This window comes from Anomaloglossus baeobatrachus, chromosome 4 (genome assembly GCF_048569485.1).
Source record: "Anomaloglossus baeobatrachus isolate aAnoBae1 chromosome 4, aAnoBae1.hap1, whole genome shotgun sequence".
In the NCBI taxonomy this organism is placed as follows: Eukaryota; Metazoa; Chordata; class Amphibia; order Anura; family Aromobatidae; genus Anomaloglossus; species Anomaloglossus baeobatrachus.
In genome coordinates this window covers 172,711,531-172,726,275 of record NC_134356.1, presented here as the reverse complement: position 1 = coordinate 172,726,275, position 14,745 = coordinate 172,711,531, and the positions used below count along the sequence as shown (strand labels likewise).

Sequence of the window (14,745 nt, the reverse complement as noted above, 5' to 3'; positions counted from 1 at the left end):
GTGATCCCTTACCTAGACGATCTACTTGTCAAGGCACCCTCTCAAGAGGCATGCCAACTCAGTCTACTTGCTACGCTGGAGACTCTACAGACGTTCGGATGGATCATCAACTTTCCAAAGTCGAATCTGTCGCCGTCACAGTCACTAACGTATCTTGGCATGGAGTTCCATACTCGAGCAGCGAGAGTGAAGCTTCCGTTGAACAAGCAGCGGGCCCTACAGACAGGGGTGCAATCCCTCCTTCAGGGCCAGTCGCACCCCTTACGGCGCCTCATGCACTTCCTCGGGAAGATGGTGGCAGCCATGGAAGCAGTTCCCTTTGCGCAGTTTCATCTGCGCCCACTTCAATGGGACATTCTCCGCCAATGGGACGGGAAGTCAACGTCCCTGGACAGGAAAGTCTCTCTTTCCCAGACGGCCAAGGACTCTCTACAATGGTGGCTCCTGCCAACCTCATTGTCTCAGGGAAGATCCTTCCTGCCCCCATCCTGGGCAGTGGTCACGACAGATGTGAGTCTGTCAGGGTGGGGAGCAGTGTTTCTACACCACAGGGCTCAGGGGACGTGGACTCCGCAGGAGTCCACCCTTCAGATCAATGTTCTGGAGATCAGGGCAGTGTATCTTGCCCTACTAGCCTTCCAACAGTGGCTGGAAGGAAAGCAGATCCGAATCCAGTCGGACAACTCCACAGCGGTGGCATACATCAACCACCAAGGAGGGACGCGCAGTCGGCAAGCCTTCCAAGAAGTCCGGCGCATTCTAATGTGGGTGGAGGACACAGCATCCACCATATCCGCGGTTCACATCCCAGGCATAGAAAACTGGGAAGCAGACTTCCTCAGTCGCCAGGGCATGGACGCAGGGGAATGGTCCCTTCACCCGGACGTGTTTCAGGAAATCTGTCGCCGATGGGGAGTGCCGGACGTCGACCTAATGGCGTCCCGGCACAACAACAAGGTCCCGGCATTCATGGCGAGGTCGCGCGATCAAAGAGCTCTGGCGGCAGACGCCTTGGTTCAAGATTGGTCGCAGTTCCGGCTCCCATACGTCTTCCCACCTCTGGCACTCTTGTCCAGAGTGTTACGCAAGATCAGATCCGATTGCAGCCGCGTCTTACTCGTCGCCCCAGACTGGCCGAGGAGATCGTGGTATCCGGATCTGTGGCATCTCACGGTCGGGCGACCGTGGTCACTGCCAGACCGACCAGACTTACTGTCCCAAGGGCCGTTTTTCCATCAGAATTCTGCGGCCCTGAACCTGACTGTGTGGCCATTGAGTCCTGGATCCTAGCGTCCGCAGGTTTATCTCAAAGAGTCGTAGCCACAATGAGACAAGCTAGGAAGTCAACGTCTGCTAAGATCTACCACAGAACGTGGAAGATTTTCTTATCCTGGTGCTCTGCACAGAGAGTATCCCCTTGGCCATTTGCATTGCCCACCTTTCTTTCCTTCCTGCAATCGGGGTTGGAAAAGGGCTTGTCGCTCAGCTCCCTTAAAGGACAAGTCTCGGCATTATCTGTGTTTTTTCAGAAGCGTCTAGCACGTCTTCCTAAGGTGCGCACGTTCCTACAGGGGGTCTGTCATATTGTGCCCCCGTACAAGCGGCCGTTAGATCCATGGGATCTGAACAGAGTACTAGTTGCTCTGCAAAAGCCGCCCTTCGAGCCTCTAAAGGACGTTTCCTTTTCTCGCCTGTCACAGAAAGTGGCGTTTCTTGTTGCGATCACATCGCTTCGGCGAGTGTCTGAGCTGGCAGCTCTGTCATCCAAGGCTCCATTCCTGGTGTTCCACCAGGACAAGGTAGTGCTGCGCCCCATTCCGGAGTTTCTCCCTAAGGTCATATCCTCGTTTCATCTTAATCAGGATATATCCTTGCCTTCCTTTTGTCCTCATCCGGTTCACCGGTATGAGAAAGACTTACGTTCGCTAGATCTGGTAAGAGCACTCAGAATCTACATTTCTCGCACGGCGCCCATCCGCCGTTCAGATGCACTTTTTGTCCTTGTCGCTGGCCAGCGCAAGGGGTTGCAGGCTTCTAAAGCCACCTTGGCTCGATGGATCAAAGAACCAATTCTGGAAGCCTACCGTTCTGCTGGACTTCCGGTTCCTTCAGGGCTAAAAGCCCACTCAACCAGAGCCGTGGGTGCGTCCTGGGCTTTGCGGCACCAGGCTTCGGCTCAACAGGTCTGCCAGGCAGCTACCTGGTCGAGTCTGCACACTTTCACCAAACATTATCAGGTGCATACCTATGCTTCGGCGGATGCCAGCTTAGGTAGAAGAGTCCTGCAGGCGGCAGTGACATCCCCGTAGGGGAGGGCTGTTTTTGCAGCTCTAACATGAGGTATTTCTTTACCCACCCTGGGACAGCTTTTGGACGTCCCAATCGTCTGGGTCTCCCAATAGAGCGCTGAAGAAGAAGGGAATTTTGTTACTTACCGTAAATTCCTTTTCTTCTAGCTCTTATTGGGAGACCCAGCACCCGCCCTGTTGTCCTTCGGGATTTTTTTGTTGTTTGCGGGTACACATGTTGTTCATGTTGAATGGTTTTCAGTTCTCCGACGTTACTCGGAGTTAATTTGTTTAAACCAGTTATTGGCTTCCTCCTTCTTGCTTTGGCACTAAAACTGGAGAACCCGTGATACCACGGGGGGGTATAGCCAGAAGGGGAGGGGCCTTGCACTTTTTAGTGTAGTGCTTTGTGTGGCCTCCGGAGGGCAGTAGCTATACCCCAATCGTCTGGGTCTCCCAATAAGAGCTAGAAGAAAAGGAATTTACGGTAAGTAACAAAATTCCCTTCTTTTTGTGTACACATGTTGTTCATGTTGAATGGTTTCAGTTCTCCGATATTCCTTCGGATTGAAGTTACTTTAAACCAGTTTATAATTCTTTTTCCTCCTTCTTGCTTTTGCACCAAAACTGAGGAGCCCGTGGGAGCACGGGGGGTGTATAGGCAGAAGGGGAGGGGCTTAACACTTTTGAGTGTAATACTTTGTGCGGCCTCCGGAGGCATAGCCTATACACCCAATTGTCTGGGTCTCCCAATTAGAGCTAGAAGAAAAGGAATTTACGGTAAGTAAACAAAATTCCCTTCATTATCTATCTATCTATTATCTATCTATTATCTATCTATCTATTATTTATCTATTATCTATCTATTATCTATCGATCTATTATCTATCTATTATCTATGTATCTATTATCTATCTATCTATCCATCTATTATCTATCTATCTATCTGTCTATTATCTATCTATCTATTATCTATCTATTATCTATCTATCTATCTATCTATCTATTATCTATCTATCTATTATCTATCCCTCTATCTATCTATTATCTATCTATTATCTATCTATCTATCTATCTATCCCTTTATCTATCTATCTATCTATCTATCTATTATCTATTTATCTATTATCTATCTATTATCTATCTATCTATTATCTATCTATCTATTATCTATCCATCTATTATCTATCTATCTATCTATTATCTATCTATTATCTATCTATTATCTATATATCTATCCATCTATTATCTATTATCTATCTATCTATTATATATCTATCTATCTATCTATCTATCCCTCTATCTATCTATCTATTATCTATCTATCTATTATCTATCCATCTATCCCTCTATCTATCTATCTATTATCTATCTATTATCTATCTATTATCTATCTATTGTCTATCTATTATCTATCTATCCATCTATTATCTATCTATCTATTATCTATCTATTATCTATCTATCTATTATCTATTTATTATCTATCTATTATCTATCTATGATCTATTTATTATCTATCTATTATCTATCTATTATATATCTATCTATCTATCTATTATCTATCTATTATCTATCCATCTATCTATTATCTATCTATCTATTATCTATCTATCCATCTATTATCTATCTATCTATTATCTATCTATCTATTATCTATCTATCTATTATCTATCTATTATCTATCTATGTATCCATCTATTATCTATCTATCTATTATCTATCTATTATCTATCTATTATCTATCTATCTATTTTCTATCTATCCATCTATTATCTATTTATCTATCTATTATCTATCTATTATCTATCTATTATCTATCTATCTATTATCTATCTATCTATCTATCCATCTATTATCTATCTATCTATTATCTATCTATTATCTATCTATTATCTATCTATCTACCCATCTATTATCTATCTATCTATTAATCTATATATTATCTATCTATTATCTATCTTTCTATCTATATATTATCTATCTACAGTATTTATCTATCTATCTATTCCCCTAAATATCTATCTATCTATCTATTATCCATCTATATATATCTATCTATATCTATCTCTGTATTACCTATCTCTGTATTATCTATTTTTTTTTTTTCATTTTCAACGTGCTTTATTGCTGTAAAAGCATTAAAAAACGCAGGGACCAACCTGAAAAAAAACACACCAAAAAAGCACCTGCGTTATTAGTGCGTTTTTTTAACGCAGGTGCACTAATCCTTCACTCTCAAGAAATTTCTTAAGAAAAATCATTTTTCTAGTGTGAACATAGCCTAAAGGCTACTTTACACGCTGCGATATCGGTTCCGATATCGCTAGTGTGGGTACCCCCCCCCCCCATCTGTTGTGTGACACGGGCAAATCGCTGCCCGTGCCGCACAACATCGCCCAGACCCGTCACACATACTTACCTGCCCGGCGACGTCGCTGTGACCGGCGAACCGCCTCCTTTCTAAGGGGGCGGTCTGTGCGGCGTCACAGCGACGTCACTGAGCGGCCGCTCAATAGAAGCGGAGGGGCGGAGATGAGTGGGCGCAACATCCCGCCCACCTCCTTCCTTCAGCATAGCGGCCGGGAGGCAGGTAAGGAGAGGTTCCTCATTCCTGCGGCGTCATACATACCGATGTGTGCTGCCGCAGGAATGAGAAACAACTTCGTTACTGCTGCAGTAACGATAATTGAGAATGGACCCCCATGTCACCGATGAGCGATTTTGCACGTTTTTGCGACGATGCAAAATCGCTCATCGGTGTCACATGCAACAACATCGCTAATGCGGCCGGATGTGCGTCACAAATTCTGTGACCCAAACGACTCCGCATTAGCGATGTCGCAGCGTGTAAAGCCCGCTTAAGTGTATATTCACATGTGCAAATCTTCTGTGTATAGACGTCCGCACAAATCTTGCGGTACATCCTTTTTGCTGCTTTGATGTTGCATTGAAAATGTATTCTTGTAAATTGGAAAGTCCACAGTGTGTCCGCCACATGTGAGCATTCCCTAACAAGGGGCACATGACTTCTTGGTCCCACTCACTGGACCCCAGAATCGAGGGCACGTCCCACTTTCTGACGTGGCTTTTACAGTATGTTAAGAAGGGAATTTTGTTACTTACCGTAAATTCCTTTTCTTCTAGCTCTTATTGGGAGACCCAGACGATTGGGGTATAGCTACTGCCCTCTGGAGGCCACACAAAGCACTACATCAAAAGTGCAAGGCCCCTCCCCCTCTGGCTATACCCCCCCCGTGGTATCACGGGTTCTCCAGTTTTAGTGCCAAAGCAAGAAGGAGAAAGCCAATAACTGGTTTAAACAAATTAACTCCGAATAACATCGGAGAACTGAAAAACCGTTCAACATGAACAACATGTGTACCCGCAAACAACAAAAAAACATCCCGAAGGACAACAGGGCGGGTGCTGGGTCTCCCAATAAGAGCTAGAAGAAAAGGAATTTACGGTAAGTAACAAAATTCCCTTCTTCTTCAGCGCTCTATTGGGAGACCCAGACGATTGGGACGTCCAAAAGCTGTCCCTGGGTGGGTAAAGAAATACCTCATGTTAGAGCTGCAAAACAGCCCTCCCCTACGGGGGTGTCACTGCCGCCTGCAGGACTCTTCTACCTAAGCTGGCATCCGCCGAAGCATAGGTATGCACCTGATAATGCTTGGTGAAAGTGTGCAGACTGGACCAAGTAGCTGCCTGGCACACCTGTTGAGCCGAAGCCTGGTGACGAAATGCCCAGGACGCACCCACGGCTCTGGTTGAGTGGGCTTTTAGCCCTGAAGGAACCGGAAGCCCCGCAGAACGGTAGGCCTCTAGAATTGGTTCTTTGATCCATCGAGCCAGGGTGGCTTTAGAAGCCTGCAACCCCTTGCGCGGACCAGCGACAAGGACAAAAAGTGCATCGGCACGGCGCATGGGCGCCGTGCGGGAAATGTAGATTCTGAGTGCTCTCACCAGATCTAGCAAACGTAAGTCCTTTTCATACCGGTGAACCGGATGAGGACAAAAAGAAGGCAAGGATATATCCTGATTAAGATGAAAAGAGGATACGACCTTAGGGAGAAACTCCGGAATAGGGCGCAGCACTACCTTGTCCTGGTGGAACACCAGGAAGGGAGCCTTGGATGACAGAGCTGCCAGCTCAGACACTCGCCGAAGCGATGTGATCGCAACAAGAAACGCCACTTTCTGTGACAGCCGAGAAAAGGAAACTTCCTTCAGAGGCTCGAAGGGCGGCTTCTGGAGAGCAGCTAGTACCCTGTTCAGATCCCATGGATCTAACGGCCGCTTGTACGGGGGCACAATATGACAGACCCCCTGCAGGAACGTGCGCACCTTAGAAAGACGTGCTAGACGCTTCTGAAAAAACACGGATAGTGCCGAAACTTGCCCTTTAAGGGAGCTGAGCGACAAGCCCTTTTCTAACCCCGATTGCAGGAAGGAAAGAAACTTGGGCAATGCAAATGGCCAGGGAGACACTCCCTGAGCAGAGCACCAGGATAAGAAAATCTTCCACGTTCTGTGGTAGATCTTAGCCGAATTCGACTTTCTAGCTTGTCTCATTGTGGCAACGACTCCCTGAGATAATCCTGCAGATGCTAGGATCCAGGACTCAATGGCCACACAGTCAGGTTCAGGGCCGCAGAATTCTGATGGAAAAACGGCCCTTGGGACAGTAAGTCTGGTCGGTCTGGCAGTGACCACGGTCGACCGATCGTGAGATGCCACAGATCCGGATACCACGACCTCCTCGGCCAGTCTGGAGCGACGAGTATGATGCGGCTGCACTCGGATCTGATCTTGCGTAGCACTCTGGGCAAGAGCGCCAGAGGCGGAAACACGTATGGGAGCTGAAACTGCGACCAATCTTGAACCAAGGCGTCTGCCGCCAGAGCTCTTTGATCGCGCGACCTCGCCATGAATGCCGGGACCTTGTTGTTGTGCCGGGATGCCATTAGGTCGACGTCCGGCACACCCCAGCGGCGACAGATTTCCTGAAACACGTCCGGGTGAAGGGACCATTCCCCTGCGTCCATGCCCTGGCGACTGAGGAAGTCTGCTTCCCAGTTTTCTACGCCTGGGATGTGAACCGCGGATATGGTGGATGCTCTGTCCTCCACCCACATTAGAATGCGCCGGACTTCTTGGAAGGCTTGCCGACTGCGCGTCCCTCCTTGGTGGTTGATGTATGCCACCGCTGTGGAGTTGTCCGATTGAATTCGGATCTGCTTTCCTTCCAGCCACTGTTGGAAGGCCAGTAGAGCAAGATACACTGCTCTGATCTCCAGAACATTGATCTGAAGGGTGGACTCCTGCGGAGTCCACGTCCCCTGAGCCCTGTGGTGGAGAAATACTGCTCCCCACCCTGACAGACTCGCATCTGTCGTGACTACTGCCCAGGATGGGGGCAGGAAGGATCTTCCCTGAGACAATGAGGTGGGAAGGAGCCACCATTGTAGGGAGTCCTTGGCCGTCTGGGAAAGCGAGACTTTCCTGTCCAGGGACGTTGACTTCCCGTCCCATTGGCGGAGAATGTCCCATTGAAGTGGGCGCAGATGAAACTGCGCAAAGGGAACTGCTTCCATGGCTGCCACTATCTTCCCTAGGAAATGCATGAGGCGCCGCAAGGGATGCAACTAGCCCTGCAGAAGAGATTGCACCCCTGTCTGTAGTGACCGCTGCTTGTTCAGCGGAAGCTTCACTATCGCTGCTAGAGTATGAAACTCCATGCCAAGATACGTTAGTGATTGAGTCGGTGATAGGATCGACTTTGGAAAGTTGATGATCCATCCGAAAGACTGTAGGGTCTCCAGCGTAGCATTCAGGCTGTGCTGACATGCCTCTTGAGAGGGAGCTTTGACCAATAAATCGTCTAGGTAAGGGATCACCGAGTGTCCCTGAGAGTGCAAGACTGCTACCACCGCCGCCATGACCTTGGTGAAGACTCGTGGGGCTGTCGCCAGACCAAATGGCAGAGCTACGAACTGAAAATGGTCGTCTCCTATCACAAAACGTAGAAAACGTTGATGTTCTGTAGCAATTGGCACGTGGAGATAAGCATCTTTGATGTCTATTGAGGCAAGGAAGTCTCCTCTGGACATTGAGGCAATGACAGAACGCAGGGTTTCCATCCGGAACCTCCTGGCGTGCACATGTTTGTTGAGCCGTTTTAGGTCCAGAACAGGACGGAACGAGCCGTCCTTTTTTGGAACCACAAAGAGATTGGAGTAAAACCCTTGCCCTTGTTCCTGAGGAGGGACTGGGATCACCACTCCTTCCGCTCTTAGGGAGTCCACCGCCTGCAGCAGAGCATCTGCTCGGTCTGGATGTGGGGAGGTTCTGAAGAACCGAGCTGGAGGACGAGAATTGAACTCGATTCTGTACCCGCGAGACAAAATGTCCGTCACCCACCGGTCTTTGACCTGTGACATCCAAATGCCGGAAAAGCGGGAGAGCCTGCCCCCGACCGGCGATGCGGAGGGAGGGGGCTGGAAGTCATGAGGTAGCCGCTTTGGAAGCGGTACCTCCATTTGCTTTCTTGGGGCGCGTGTGAGCCCGCCACGAATCTGAGTTTCTTTGCGTCCTCTGAGTCCCTTTGGACGAGGTAAATGGTGTCTTGCCCGAACCTCGAAAGGACTGAAACCTCTGCTGCCACTTTTTCTGCTGAGGTTTGGTTGTTCTGGGTTGTGGTAAAGAGGAGTCTTTACCCTTGGACTGCTTAATGATATCAGCCAATGGCTCGCCAAACAGTCTATCTCTAGATAAAGGCAAACTGGTTAAACATTTTTTGGAACCAGCATCTGCTTTCCAGTCCTTTAACCACAAGGCTCTGCGCAAAACTACCGAATTGGCGGACGCCATTGAGGTGCGACTGGTAGATTCTAGGACCGCATTGATAGCGTAAGACGCAAACGCCGACATCTGCGTGGTAAGGTGCGCCACTTGCGGCACTGCTGGATGTATGATAGCATCCACTTTTGCTAAGCCAGCTGAAATAGCCTGGAGTGCCCATACGGCTGCGAATGCCGGAGCAAACGACGCGCCGATAGCTTCATAGACAGATTTTAACCAAAGGTCCATCTGTCTGTCATTGGCATCTTTAAGTGAAGCGCCATCCTCCACTGCAACTATGGACCTAGCTGCGAGTTTGGAAATCGGGGGGTCTACCTTTGGACACTGTGTCCAGCGCTTGACCACCTCAGGGGGGAAAGGGAAACGCGTATCTTTAGATCGTTTAGAGAAACGCCTTTCTGGGTGAGCGTCGTGCTTCTGGATTGATTCTCTGAAGTCAGCGTGATCCAACAAAGCACTCAATTTACGCTTGGGATAAAGGAAACGAAACTTCTCCTGCTCCGCAGCCGCCTCTTCTGCTGAAGGGGCTGGGGGAGAAATATCCAACAGCCTATTGATGGCTGAGATAAGGTCGTTTACCATGGCATCCCCATCAGGGGTATCCAGGTTGAGAGGGGTTCCAGGAATGGATTCCTGATCACTCTCATCAGACACATCACAGGGAGACTGATTGCGCTGAGACCCTGAGCAGTGTGATGACGTCGAGGGTCTTTCCCAGCGAGCTCGCTTAGGGTGGCTGGGGCTATCATCTGAGTCATAATCCTCGGCCTGTGACGCCGGGGACCCCCCTGTGGGCTGGATTAATTCCAAGTGAGGGGGACCTGAGGACAGAGGCCTCGCCATGCCCAAAGACTGAGCCCCATGCATAGATTGCAAGGTTTCAAGGATTTTTGCCATAGACACAAACATATTATCCGCAAAAACTGCAAAGTCTGTCCCTGTCACCGGGGCAGAACTTACAAGCGTCTCAGCCTGGGTCACTACCTCTCCTGACTCCGGCTGGCGAAGCAGCACCGGGTCGGAGCATTGCACACAATGGGAGCCTGCTGGTAGATTAGCCCCACATGCAGCACACGCAGCACACACAGCCCTGGCCTTGGCAGCCTTGCGTTTTGAGGATGGCATGTTGCTGCTTCCACAGAGGGATCTGGGAGATGCAGCCAGAAGCGACCTCACAGTGCAAGAAATACAATATCTATATATCTGTACAGTACACCGATACACCGTGAGGCACTAGAGGGACCAGCACAGAAAAATCGCTTACCGCCCGCTTAAAAAGCGGGTGTGTGGTCGCCAGATAGCCCCTAGTCCAGGTCTCCCAGAGCCTTGCGTCCTTCCTCCAGCCAGACTGCATGTAATGGCTGCCGGCGTCCTTGAGAGAGAAGGGGGGCGGGCCCTGGGCGTTCCTGGCTAAGAGCGGGAAGCCTGCTTCCCTCTGTGCCTAGTGTGAGGGCTGGAGCATGTAAATCAGGCTCCAGCCCTCGTCGCTGCTAGCGAACAGCGTCTCTCCCCTACCCTGAATGACAGGGTGGGGGCGGGAACGAATCGGAGCTGCCGGCGTCCTAGGCCCAAAAAGCCGGGGACTCAATTTATAACCGCCGCCGCCGTAAAAGCGCGGACGGCGGATCCCCGGCGCACCACAAGTCACAGCAGCGCCGCCCGGTCCAGAGGGGGTCGGCGCTGCGTTCCCATACACAAAAAATCCCCCAGTAATCTGTAGGGACACTAACTCCAACGTTGCGGTCCCCGGCGCACTACAACACCCAGCCAGCCCGGAGTGTGTCTGTGCCTGCCGGGGACACAGAGTACCTTTATGATGCAGGGCCTGTCCCTGATCGTACTCCTGCTCCGTCTCCATCAGGTTCTAATGGGTCTGTGGATGGAGCCCGGCGTCAGAGCTGAGAGGCCGGCAGGATCCCACTTCCACAGAGCCCTACCAGGGGATGTGGAAGGAAAACAGCATGTCAGGCTCCAGCCCTGTACCAGCAATAGGTACCTCAACCTTACAACACCATCCAGGGGTGAGAAGGGAGCATGCTGGGGACACTATATGTGTCCTCTTTTCTTCCATCCGAAATAGTCAGCAGCTACTGCTGACTAAAATCTGTGGAGCTATGCATGGAATGTCTGACCTCCTTCGCACACAAAGCTAAAACTGGAGAACCCGTGATACCACGGGGGGGGTATAGCCAGAGGGGGAGGGGCCTTGCACTTTTGATGTAGTGCTTTGTGTGGCCTCCAGAGGGCAGTAGCTATACCCCAATCGTCTGGGTCTCCCAATAGAGCGCTGAAGAAAGTTTGCGCTATGTGACGCCATATAGCACAAGCATAAATATAGTATTGTTTTTTCTCTACAGGTGACTTGTGCAAGTACTTCGTAGACATGGGTGGATTAAGGCTTCTCTATAATTTAGCCATATCCAGCAGTCACTCCTGGGTAAAGGAAGCCTCCTTATACACGCTGGCGGTCTTGGCACGAAGCAACGGTAAAGATGACCCCAATTCTGACAATTTATTGTAAAATGCTCCAAAATATTTTTAATATTTCTATCCTGACTTCCATTCCAGTGTATTGTCAGCAAATCCTGAGCACCGCCGAATTCTTTGGATACATCTGCACAATCTTATCAGATGAGGGGTCTTCGGTAAATCTAAAGCAGATCTCTGTCTTCTTGATCCTGGTCTTGGTGTCTAATAACAGTAAGTCCTCACTTCAGCTGTCAGGGAACTGTTCACACTAAGTTTAGTAGTTCTGCTACATCCTAGTCGTTTCAGCGCTGTCCGTCATCCGGTTTGCCCAGTTCAAGGCCACTTTGGAAATAAGTGGATAGTACAGATGTGAATTGAGCAGCAGGACCCTAGTCCAGTGGCCACGTCACTATTCCGTGGCCGCTGAACAGGATCCCTGCGGATGACCTCCTACCTACCGGTGCCTCTTCTGATCAGTAAGTGCAGTGATGATGTGGTGTCAGGCCTACTAATCAGAAGAGACAGCAGGAAAGAGGAGATTTGCAGGCCTATGGAATAGTGACGTGGCCACCGGACGACAGTCCTGCAAATCTATTAGCTCATCTCTACTGGGCTCCCATTAAAGCGAATCTGTCAACAGGTTTTTGCCACTTAATCTGAGAGCAGCATAACGTAGGGGCAGAGACCCTGATTCCAGCGATGTGTCACTTATTAGGCTAAAGGGTACTTTACACGCTGCGATATCGGTATCGATATTGCTAGCGAGCGTACTCGCCCCCGTCGGTTGTGCGTCACGGGCAAATCGCTGCCCGTGGCGCACAACATCGCTAACACGCATCACACGAACTTACCTTCCTTGCGACGTCGCTGTTGCCGGCGAACCGCCTCCTTTCTAAGGGGGCGGTTCGTGCGGGGTCACAGCGACGTCACACGGCAGCCGTCCAATAGCAGAGGAGGAGCGAGATGAGCCGCTGGAACATCCCGCCCACCTCCTTCCTTCCTCATTGCCGGTGGACGGAGGTAAGGAGATGTTCGTCGCTCCTGCGGTGTCACACATAGCGATGTGTGATGCCGCTGGAACAAGGAACAACATCGCTAGTGCCCAAACAACGATATTTGGTGTTTGAACGACCTCTCCAAAACCAACGATTTTTACCACGTTTGCGATCGTTGAAGGTCGCTCATACGTGTCACACGCTGCGATGTCGCTAACGACGCCGGATGTGCGTCACTAACACCGTGACCCCGACGATAAATCGTTAGCGATGTCGCAGCGTGTAAAGTACCCTTTAGCAAACAGCTCAGTAAGTGACACATCGTTGAAATCACTGTTTAATCAGCAGGAGATTATCATTACAGGACTGTTTGGCCAGGTGCAAGGTAGTCCAGCATATCCATGAGCTCTGTATAACTGCTAGATCTGCAGGAGAGAAAACATTGATTTTATCAAGCAAACACTTGGTGACAGATTTCCTTTAAAGGCTGCAAGAGACGCCTGCTTCTTACAGTATATAATCATAGATGCCCCTTTATGTGTATTCTTTAAAGGGATTTCTTAAAGGTGGATACAATATTGATGGGCATAAGTTATTTGCAGATTGGTTACAGCCTATCTTCCTCCCTCCTGCTTACTGGGCTGTGGAGCATCAGTACCAGACAAAGTCACTGCCAAAAGTACCAAACAATGAAAGGGACGGGGTGCTGTCAATATTAGTATATTAACCCTTTTTGGCAGGGGCAACATGCTAACTTTGGTTGTGGTGTAAGCAGGGTAGCAGGGACGCTGGAGCCGTGGTCTGTGTCATGTGTAAGTGCAGTCTCCTGGCCCTGCTACAGGCAACCGTTCCTCAGGGTCCCGTATACCCCTATTTTCGCCCAGCAGTCCCGCCGACAATAGGGACCTGCTCATAGGGGGATCGGTCCAACCCCGGCACTACTCACACTCTGCTCTTCTTGCAGCTATCTTCTTCTCCTCTAACTTTTCCCTGCCTTACTTCCCAAGCTCCTCCCCGGGGCTAAAGCTTTTCCTTAACCCCTGGTGCACTTGCTGTTGGAGGTGGCCGAGGTACCCAGCTTTCTTTGTCGCTCCATTGGGAGACCCAGACAATTGGGTGTATAGGCTATGCCTCCGGAGGCCGCACAAAGTATTACACTTAAAAGTGTTAAGCCCCTCCCCTTTTGCCTATACACCCCCCGTGCTCCCACGGGCTCCTCAGTTTTTTGCTTTGTGCGAAGGAGGTCAGACACGCACGCACAGCTCCACAGATTGGTCAGCAGCAGCTGCTGACCATGTCGGATGGAAGAAAAGTGGGCCCATATAGAGCCCCCAGCATGCTCCCTTCTCACCCCACTCTTGTCAGTGGTGTTGTAAGGTTGAGGTATCCATTGCGGGTACGGAGGCTGGAGCCCACATGCTGTTTTCCTTCCCCATCCCCCTCAGGGCTCTGGGTGAAGTGGGATCCTATCGGTCTCCAGGCACTGAGACCGTGCTTCATCCACAACTCCTGTGGAGCCTGCTGGATAGGAGCCGGGTATCGTTCAGGGACATGGCCCTGCTACTTGGAGGTACTCTGTATCCCTGTGGGGACAGTGCACAGCAACACTCCAGCTTTGCTGGGTGTGCTAGTGCACCGGGGACCACGGCGCTGACCGGGTTAATATGTGCCATTACACACTCAGCGTTGCTGAGTGTGTTTATGTATAGGGACTGCCGCACTGACCGCCGCGGCCATGGAAACACTGCGGCGCGGCTGGGACTTGTAGTGCGCCGGGGACTTTCACGCCGGCCGCGCTTTTAGGGCGGCCGCGTTTATTACTAGAGTCCCCGGCTTTTTGCGGCCTAGTTTCCTTTCCTCCCGCCCACAGACCTGACAGGCAGGGGAAGGGCGGGACGCTGCACAGAACGAGCAGCACTGAGGGCTGGAGCATGCTTTGCATACTCCACCCCTCTCACTGTGCACAGTGCGGGCACCAGTTCCCGCTCTTTCTGGGTCACGCCCACGGCTCCCTCCTCTCCTCAGGACGCCGGCAGCCATTCCTGTCAGCTCCTCGGACGCTGCAGAGGGGGACAAAGTCTGGGAGACCCAGGCAGGGACTCTGGTGGCCTCACAACCGCTTTAGGC

At 50.3% G+C, this 14,745-nt stretch overlaps 1 protein-coding gene across 1 annotated transcript in view; it reads left to right on the top strand.

The window, feature by feature from the left end:
- The window catches only part of LOC142302350 (telomere repeats-binding bouquet formation protein 1-like), a 117,791-nt gene that overhangs the window by 27,166 nt on the left and 75,880 nt on the right, over positions 1–14,745 (top strand). The window contains exons 4-5 of the mRNA XM_075343409.1: positions 11,512–11,640; positions 11,723–11,854. Coding sequence (XP_075199524.1) covers positions 11,512–11,640; positions 11,723–11,854 — 261 coding nt within the window. The remainder of the gene's footprint in view (positions 1–11,511; positions 11,641–11,722; positions 11,855–14,745) is intronic.